The sequence below is a fragment of the Montipora foliosa genome, chromosome 9 (genome assembly GCF_036669935.1).
Source record: "Montipora foliosa isolate CH-2021 chromosome 9, ASM3666993v2, whole genome shotgun sequence".
NCBI classification, from domain to species: domain Eukaryota; kingdom Metazoa; phylum Cnidaria; class Anthozoa; order Scleractinia; family Acroporidae; genus Montipora; species Montipora foliosa.
The window spans coordinates 9,471,871-9,481,870 of NC_090877.1; the positions used below are offsets into that span (position 1 = coordinate 9,471,871).

The 10,000-nt window shown below is 39.5% G+C and overlaps 1 protein-coding gene across 4 annotated transcripts in view; it reads left to right on the plus strand.

Annotated features, from left to right (window-relative positions):
* Positions 1–9,860, plus strand: part of LOC137971143 (uncharacterized) — a 25,718-nt gene extending 15,858 nt beyond the window's left edge. For all 4 annotated transcript variants that reach the window (XM_068817884.1, XM_068817887.1, XM_068817886.1 and 1 more), the window contains exons 12-21: positions 37–114; positions 884–944; positions 2,206–2,290; positions 3,763–4,316; positions 5,253–5,412; positions 5,530–5,606; positions 5,867–5,944; positions 8,177–8,221; positions 8,356–8,445; positions 8,522–9,860. In XM_068817884.1, the coding sequence (XP_068673985.1) occupies positions 37–114; positions 884–944; positions 2,206–2,290; positions 3,763–4,316; positions 5,253–5,412; positions 5,530–5,606; positions 5,867–5,944; positions 8,177–8,221; positions 8,356–8,445; positions 8,522–8,752 (1,459 nt within the window). In that variant the 3' untranslated portion in view covers positions 8,753–9,860. The remainder of the gene's footprint in view (positions 1–36; positions 115–883; positions 945–2,205; positions 2,291–3,762; positions 4,317–5,252; positions 5,413–5,529; positions 5,607–5,866; positions 5,945–8,176; positions 8,222–8,355; positions 8,446–8,521) is intronic.
* The last annotated feature ends 140 nt before the right edge of the window (positions 9,861–10,000 follow it).

Sequence of the window (10,000 nt, forward strand, 5' to 3'; positions counted from 1 at the left end):
GGATTAGCATCTTTTCTATCTCGCTTTCCTTTTTAGAAATATTGATTTCCTAAAGGGATGGCCTTTAGAACTTATGGCAAGCAACCCAAAGAAGTGTCTTTTTCATTTTTTCAGGTAAGAAATCCCTTCAATCTACCAATATAGGGGTATGAGACAAACAATGTTTTTATTGGCTAACTAATAGGCGGTAGCTGGTGTAATCAAATATTTATATGGTAAGAAAAACCATATTTATCGGAGACGTTTCTTCAAGCCATCACAACTGATGATGCGTGAGGGAATAAATAGGTTGGCGCTGTGGTTAGAACAATGGAGCGTTTTTACTCACGTGACCAGAAGCCATATTAGATTATTGAAACAAAAGGAAGTTTTTTCATAAAAATAGAGTTCAATTCCCGGAGGATTAGTTTGGTACACCATCATGGCCGCCATTTCTTTGAACGTCATCTCAAAACATAAATTCGTGTCATTGTAATCACTTCGCGACTACTCCAAGCTTTTTAACATGACAATGGTGTAGCAGTTAATTTAGGGGAGAAAATGAAAATTCATCTCCAAGTGCTGACGTCCTCGATAAAACCTCAAATTTGGTGATTTGACGTTGCTGTTTTGCTGACGACAGCAAAGAAATGGACAAAAAATAAAAAACGCTCGTGCAGAGCGTGCAAAGATACTGTTTTTGCGCACCAAGGTTGCGTTCGATTGACCGTATTCCGGAATAGGAATACATGGAATATAAGTTCTGCTTCGAGAGGTTATTGAGCGAGTACTTCGATTTCCTTGGCCTATGATGAGCAAAAACCCCAGTTAGCTAAGACAGTATTTCTGTAAAGCTCTCAGTCTTACCTCCGAAAACTATTCGTGATTCCTTCCTTCTCTATAGGAGTGGCTCTGTTCTTGTTAGAGACAGCAATCACTCGGACTGGATTTACATCATTAAATCGGTAAACTTTTCTAACGCAAATTCTTGTACTCATCGCCGCCATACTGGTGGACGAAAACAAAACATCTCTCATTAGCTTCTTTTGTCCGTCCACCAGAAGTCGTACATTTCTCTATTGTTATTGGTGTTCCTAGAGGTTAGTTGAAAACGTCCTATACCTGTCCCATATACTACTCTTCCATATAGAAGCACAACATTTCAATTTCAATTTCAATTTATTTATTCAGTTATTACCAATGCAATGTCATTACAGTCCTAGGCGACCCGCAAATAGCAAAGCTATTCTAGGCGGGCTACCTCTCTAAAACAAGTCCTGTGTTTGCTACCCTGCAAGCAGTTGGTTTCTCCTACGCTTCCCGAGAGAGAAACCTCTGCAAGCAATTGTTTGATTTTCCATCGAGCATGTGCGAAGAACCTCACACCCCACGTGATGTATTTGACATCACTTCGTCTCATTTATAGGGAAATCACTACACAGCAGGCTCGCCCAAACGCAGCAGTTACGTAGCTGAACGCACGCGCAAGCGCCAAAACAAGTTTACCAACTAGTTTTACTGGTTCAAATTTAAATTATTTATCCTTGGCGCTGGACGGCGGCCAACTCAGAGAAACTAACGGTTGCTCGCAGTAGGAGAAACCAACTGCTCGCAGGGTAGTCTTAGCGTAAATCCACTTTCATCTCCTCAATTTCCATTAGTTTTAACTGCCGGGGTTCTATTTTTAATACGAAGTTCTTTTGGGATATTATTCCACAATCTTACACCCATTCTAGCAAAAGAAAATAATAGTTGGTTAGTTCTAGAGGCTTTAACATATGGACTACCCGCTGCTGAGAATCTTGTGAAATGATGATGAACCTGCTCGGAGTGCGTAAAGAGCATAGAACGACATGTATTAGTCGTCGAAAAATATCCCTGCCCGGGATTATGTCCATCTAAAGCCTAAAGTCTAACGCCTTCGAGTGTATGTTCATTCATATTAACAGTTTTTCTTTAAAGAAGTTTCGGGAACAACTCAGCTGTGTTTCGGATGAATGAACGAGCCTCGCTTTGAGTCTATTAATACCATAACTTCCCACACGGTCACTTAACCGGACGGAATTTTACGTACTGCATGGGTTAACGCTTTTCTGAGGACACTTATTCACGCACAACTTTTTGACTACAACACATCAGATTAACAAACTTAATACTTTCCACTGAATCAGGTTTTAGTACACGATTTATTTAATCAAATATTTTTTGCTTTACTCTTTTTATCAGGGAAGCTGCCAGGTTCTCAAGAAGCTCCGGGAAGTTAAAAGTTGTCTCATTCAACACAACGACAGAGTCGTAGGATTCGAAAATGGTATTTCTTCTTTTAGTTAAACAGCACCTCTCCAATTTTTTTAATTCAAGTCGCTCCTCGTACTACTTGAATCCTGGCTGCATTCTGCCCTCTGTTAGCAAGGATTTAAGGCTCTGCATTTGGGATTGATTTTTTTTTCATTCCAGTCTTTTCCTATTGTTTTTCACTACCGACGCAAGCCTCAGATAAACCAAAATACAGAGACGTATTAACTTGTTGTTAGAGAGTCATTTGGAAAAGCAAAATCTACTATCGAACAAGACGCTGCTGAGAGTGAATTTGCGAATATCGAATAATGCTTGCGTTTGTGTAAACGCAAAGCAGGGGCCTGTTTCTCAAAAGCCCCGAAAACCTTTTCGGGCCAGAAAAGCGATTTGTGAACTAAAATCTGCTTATTATGAAATATGGATCTTTGAACATGATTTAAAGGCCTTAGAAACAATTGCAAAGCTTCATGAGTTGAAACGTTTTATATCAATATAGCGTTTTATATGAATCGAACGAAATACAGTACTTTCGAGGAACGCCCCCCTGCTCTTTGGGGTAGCGATTCTTTCGGTTGGCAAAGAAATCACCAAATTCTGCTCTACATGACTGACACTTCCACTGTCGCCGTAAAGGTCCACTGTTATAACGTTGATAATGTAGCCTACGTGTAGCCGTAACCTACGCCCCGAAGGAAAAAACGAACGATGTTCCCTCCTCCCGTTTTTTCCTTCGGGGGGTAGGGTACGGCTTCACGTAGGCTATTGATAATCACAAGCGTTTTAAATTTCTATGACTGCGCAGAAAAGCCGTTTGCCTTCGAATAATTTTTTCAAAATTAGACCAAATTTCAGACCAATAGGCCTTATTCACGATAGCCGCCATGCTGGTTTTCATATTGTTATGCAAATTAGCCATGTGTTATGCTGGGGCGCAAACATTGAAAAAAAAAAAGGAAATTGCGGAAAATCGGCTCAACGAAATATTGAAATAACATTGCAAAAAGTCCATTTTAGTATTTAAAATTAAGTACCTTTCATAAAAATTTTACATCTTTTGATTGCCTTTGACATTTTGACTTTCTACTTCGTTATCTGCTCATTTTTCACTGAAAAAAAACATCGAAGTAACTTGTGTAATGGTTTTATTTTACTGCTTAGGTGATAAACATTCAATGAACGTGAAAAAAATCATCTGTGTGGCTAAGGTGTTCGTTATAACCTCTCGAACTTGTGTTGTTTGCCCCCTGAGAAGTGTGTAGCTAATTTGCATGATAATAGCAAATCCAACATGGCGGCCATCGTGAATAAGGTCTATTTGCAAGAGAAAAGTCAAGTGATTACGTATTAATAAGATACATGAAAACATTTCGAGACAGGTCATGCATCATAATTATGCAATGGCAATTCAAGCGAAAAACGAATCACCGTGTAATCATTTACGATCATTACTATCTCTTCATGATTTTTCTTCCTGTTTGTCCTTAGTTAAGTGCCAGGTTCCCAAGGCTTCATCACGTAAGAGACTGGAGCGAGTAAGAGCGAAACTGTCGGTTGTGACGTTGTTACTTCCCAAGCTTCATAGCAGGCCGGGTCTCATCACGAGAGACAGTGACGATGAGGCCGATTCTGAGAGCGAAGCAAATAACATCGATGGCTCAGCAATTGAAAGTGTCGCTGCTGCCCAGAAATCGAGAAGCTCAAACACAGTCCAAAAATATACCGAAGATGGTTCGTATACGGTCGGTAATCTTCTTGCTCCTCCTTCACGGACCGGAAGAAGAATTGGCGTCGTCAGCGCACCAAGAACGTTATCAAGTAACGGTGAAAATTCAGACAATCTTAAAAACGTGCTTGATTCGAGGGGCTCAGGTATGATTAACTATAATCAAGAAACCGGGGAAGACAGAGGCCAGACAACGAAGCTGTCATATCTTAATCTTCCCGGGGCACAGGAAAAACGAATCACGCAAGAACAGAGGGAAACAAGCAGTAGCAAGCCGCTGTTACCTAGCGTTGACGAGGAAGATCACCCTTCTTCGGTAATGATTTGAAATTTGAAATTTGAAATGGCTCACAAGTTCTGAGTGTTCAAAACGATGGTTACCAGGTGCCCTACCTATTTACATAATGAAATCAAGGGGACTGGGCCCGGCTTTACTCTGCCTCTTTTTCAAGCTTTAATTTTCAGTTCTTTCTATAGTGAGGTCTACTTTTTAAGTCAGGTTCGACCGATGGCGATCCGTTCCCGCCAATAATCATCATCACCCTCTCTTATGCAATCGAGAAATAAGCGTGTTTGAGTCTTGTTGTGGCTGCTTGCTTGTCAGAACTCTTCATGAACAGATGTAAAAGTTTACGTAAGGAATTAAGGACGGTGCCTACTAGTGTTATTGCGCATACGTTCTGCGCATCTCCAGATACTCGGATTTCCTATCGGTAGTGCTTACTATAATGCAGAGATATTTTTGCGCGGTTCAAAACCATTCGGAGAAAGCAGAACGTAGCAAGTGCTCTTGGTTTCCAAAAAGAAAATTGGGGGTAACCATGCATTTTTCAGTGATAATTAAGTTTTAATTTGGAAAGGAACGCCATACATTGATTTGTATTTTAAAGCTTTTTGCTAATATTGACGATTAATTATCTTCGAAAAATGCGTGGTTACACCCAATTTTCTTTTTGGATTTTAATAACACTTGTTGAGATCTGCTTTTTCCGCATATTCATAAAACCGCGCAAAAATACCTTTGAATTAGTAGGCACCGTCCTTAACTATTGTAGGGTAAGGTGAAGTGCTGTTTTCTACCCATGCAAACCATGTGAGCGTTAGCTCCACTAATGGAATTGGGCTCTCACAAGGACAGAGAAAAACTGGGTCAGAGTTTTTTTCTGTCCTTGTGTGGGCCCAATTCCATTAGTAGAGCCGGGGTTATTATCATTTCTGCACCACTTAACTTGAAATTATTATCACTCTACAGAACCTTCCAAATCCTCTGCGTTCTCGACTTGATACTTTGCAATCAGACACCGCAGGCGACCAAAGACAAGATACCGAGTTTAACACTCGCCCGAAGGCACAGAATGTCCACAGGAAAACCAGCAAAGTGAGGACAAAATCCACAGTCATCCCTCCTGATGGTGAGCAGAGACACAATGCTCTTTTCATAAGACAAAAAATTCTACCACTTCTAAAAATTGTTCTGCTCAATTTCCTTTTCTTCTCCTTTTATACTGAGAGTATTTTCATCATTTTAGGGGATTTATTATCGGAAGAAGAAAAGAAACTTCCTCTTCATAAGATTTCTGTTATTGACGAAGGCGACCAGAGACCGGTAAGTATAATGTATACACAATGACGGACAACTTTAATTTCCTTTACAGTCTTACGGTGTTTTAAATTGAGTTAACGGTTATCGTGAAGCTAGCTAGGAATAAATATCAGTGAAAAGCGATCAAATGCTATACCATAAAATAGGATGGGTCAATCACTAATTTTTAGAAGTTTCAAATTTATTTGGCAACGTCCCCTCCTGGCTCCAATTGACTTTTTCAGAACGAGTCGCATTTTGGTTTTTATATTTTTTTTCTACAGACTGAAGTCCGCATTACAGACGCAGATTTGCATCCCATGTTTGTTCAAGTCGCTCTTCTTCAAAAAGGAGACTCTTTTGTAAGCCACGAATACCTCTTATCTCGTACCCAGATCTCCCACGGTCATATTTCCAGTGACAGAGTGAGATCTGGGTACGAGATTAGACCTCTTACTAACCTAATTTTTCTCGGTCCGTTCTGTAAGTTAAGGACCGAGTTTTTTTCCCATTGATTTATGGCCCAAGTGCGGTTTCGCGCTGGCCATTAATGAACGGGAAAAAACGAGGATCTGTACCTTTCGTCAGGACTGAGAAAAGGAGATTAGGAAGACGTTTATTACATCTCTGAGGAGTGCGGGAAAGGAAAGTTGTTTAAGTCAAGCGGAAAGGTTTAACTGCCTCAACGATTGCGCCTCAAAATCTGAAAAACGAATTAATTTTCTTTGCTTTTTGAAATAGTTGCTTGCAAGGGTTAAAGGCAATAAGGCTATGGTTGACTCATTAATATCAACGGGTGACATAAAGGAAATCTTCGCTATAAATGACGGTTCGGTATCATTTTCATATTTCTGTCTAAAACCGTTGGTGTAATATCGTAGGAGGTAGGAGGCTCGATTACCAGCCGCTGTTTCGGGAAATGAGCCCGCGCTCCTCTTGGGGAAGCCTAGGAACGAAGGTCGGGCTCGAGAGAGTGGCGGAAAACCAAATCGAACTTAAACGTAAACAGCAAAACGGTTTTGTCGTTCCCATCCCATCTAAACACATTTGTTGCATGTGGAGCTGCCACGTAAAGGTGTGCCTAAAACACTCGCCTGGTACGTTGGCTATGCCATGCTCATGAGGTCTAACAAGGCCGAAACAGCTTTCCACGGCTGCAAATGAACCAGGTGAAATGGTTTTGCGCATGCGTGATGTGTTGGTCACACCGGGAGGCGGGGACTTAAACCGGGTTGGCGTTATGGTGTGTCACCTTGCTTTTATTGTCGTTTTTTTTTCACTAAACGTATCGTCCATGGGCGGTAATTGAGAAGTGTCTGGATCTGCCTATCCGGCAGCGATTTCATTAATAATGGTCATAAGACTAAGTGGAGTACCATTTAGGGAGTAATTTCAAAATTTCGCGCACAATTACTCCCTGAATTGTACGACACGAAGTTTTTTTATCAATTAACCGCAACTGTTACAAAATACGTAAAGATGAGGCTGATAAAATTTTTATAGCTTAATCTGCTCAACTTTTCTTAGTTTTTTTTAATATCTCTGGAAAAATACAAATGATTCATGTACAGCTAGCGCGCGTTTGATGACGCATACAACTGTCCAGTTACAAACTGTGTTATTGTGCAACTCAAGCAACGACGACGGCGACGTCAACGAGAACGTCATCTCAAAATATGAATTCGAGTTATTGTAATCACTTTGTGATTATTTCATCTTTTTTATATATGACAAGGGTGTGGTAGTTTCTAAGAAATGACACTGGTCGGAACGGCATTTAATTTAGGGGAGAAAATGAAAAAATAGTCTCAAATGCCGCTGACGTTCTTCATAAAACCTCAAATTTGGCCATAGAGTGTTTTCACTCACGTGCTCAGTAACCTTGTTTTTCCACCGAAACAAAAGAAAATGTTCGCACGATAATAGAGCTCAATTTCCGGAGGATTAGTTGAGTACACCAACATGGTCACCGTTCCATTGTTTAGGGACACCAACATGGCCGCCGTGACGTCACTTGAAAACATTCTATTTCACGTGGTTAGGGCATTTAAAAAACCACGACGTCTACGGCGACGAAAACGTCTCTTCAAAATATAAGTTTGAGCTGTTCTAAGTATTCAGGATTATTCCATCTTGTTTATATTATTCAATATGAGCAAAGTGTCCTAAAACTGAATTGGTACGGACGGATTTGAAGTAAAGAGTGAGAGTGAAAGATTCACTGTAATTTGTCCACGTTGTCGAAAATTTTGTAATAGTTACGATTAATATATAAATTACTATTTGAGAACGTTTCAGATGAATCTGTGTTCTTGGAGGACTGACGACATACTTACTTATAGAGCGTCGAACTATATAAGCAGTACACTGCCACCATGTAGTTTTCCTGCACGTGTTAAGATGTACTTGTACGGTTCACAACAACTCATTGCTTAACGAAATAAAGTATCTTCCTCTGGTTGATTTAGTCGGTCCTCAATGACCTCAATATTTTCAATAAAAACAACGAGTCTGAAAGCCTTTCTCGTAAGTCCTGAGGAGAAGTTAATTTTCGTATTTGGTATTTGTTTTTGTCTCTTTTGCTTTTTTATCAGGGTGTGTCCTCTATGATATTTGATGAGCAGCCCAGCTTGAGTTTGGTAAGCACCGTGCACTTCATTTTACGTTAAACGGTAACGAGGCAAGTCAACCTCAGTAACCTTAGTTTATAAATTGTAAAAGTCTAGTTTTTTTATTCAATGTTATTATTGGTGCTTCCCATTTGTTTCAACAGGTCAGTAACGGCGCAGAATGCATTATGATCTCCAAGAAGTTTTTTCTCGCTCATTGCTCCGACGAAATTAAGAGACGCCTTCTTATAACGGTAAACATTTCTAAGGCTTAATTAAGATGTTCAGCCTGTCGAGCAAAGGAGTAATTTATGTCGCCCTTTCTTACAGGAAACACCCTACCCCAATGACGAGTCACTTCAGAAAAGTCTACAGGACAAAGTGAATTGGGATGCCTACCGCCGTAAAACCCTCAAAACTCTTATCCGCCAGCTTCCAAAAAATCCAAGAAGAATGCAGGATATTTTGACGCACAAAAGAGCCAAAGCGGATATGTCTCTGGGGGAGGACCTTAAAGAAGCCATTAAAAAGATGCATAGGAAAGATGATGACAGCTTATGACGACATCTCATCGAGCCTTGTCAATAGAACGAGGCCAAGTAGAGATGATTCGAATGCATGGGTGTTGCAATAAAAGTTGAAAAAATTGTTGAAAATTACACTTGGGCAAGAAACTTTGTTGAATGTCATAAATGAGAAATATCAGTTCCAAATATTTTACTGGATTCGGATAGGAAATGCTTTATATTCATTTGAATGGCAGACCTTGCCATTGAGTGAGTAATTAAGAAATGGAAGAAAATGTCAAGTCAATATATTTAAACGACACTGTATTTTTGAAAAAATGCTGAAGAATTTCAAACTATATTTATTCTGAAATTTTAATTATGTACCTTAGTTAGACTGGCGATTAATATACAAACAGGTCTCTGAACACGGTGGCTAGTTTATTTTTCATTTTAAGGACGGTGCCTACTAATTCAAAGGTATTTTTGGGCGGTTTACTGATTATGAGGGAAAATCAGATCTTAACAAGTGTTATTAAAATCCAAAAGGAAAATTGGGGGTAATCGCGCATTTTTCAAGATAATTAATCGACAATATTTGTAAAAAGCTTTTAAGGACAAAGCAATGTATGGCGTTCTTTTCCAAATTGAAGCTTAATTATCTCTAAAAAATGCGTGGTTACTCCCAATTTTCTTTTTTGGATACCAAGAGCACTTGCTAAGTTCTCCTTTCTCTGCATAGTTTTGAACTGCGCAAAAATATTTCTGTATTAATACGCACCACCATAGGAAATCCGAGTATCTTGAGATGCGCAGAACGTATGCGCAATAAAAATAGTAGGAGCCGTCCTTAATTGTGCATTAATAAATCATTGAGATGGTGGGGGGATAAACTAATGGTAAGACGATGGCTGACAATTAAGTGTCAAATGCAGGAAATCGACTAAACGCGCAGTCTCTTGTTCTCCAGCACGTAAAAAAGCGAGTACTTAAACGTTGACGGTTGTGCTTTCTTTCTACAAAAAAATTCATCATGGGGATTTCTACCTTCTTACCATTTTCTCACCATGTACATTCGTCCTCTCTCTTATTATCAGAAACTCAACGTGATCTCCCAATTATCGAACGAAATGATAGTTGGAAAGAGAATCTGTTTCCGCAGTTGAAAAAGAAGTCCAAAAAAAATTCAAGCATAGGCTTTTAGGACTTCCTTCCTGAACTGACTCACTGCGGTGATTTTTTTCAACTTTCATTTCATTTTCAACTTTCAGTTCATGTAAAATTCAAAATCAATTTGACATTA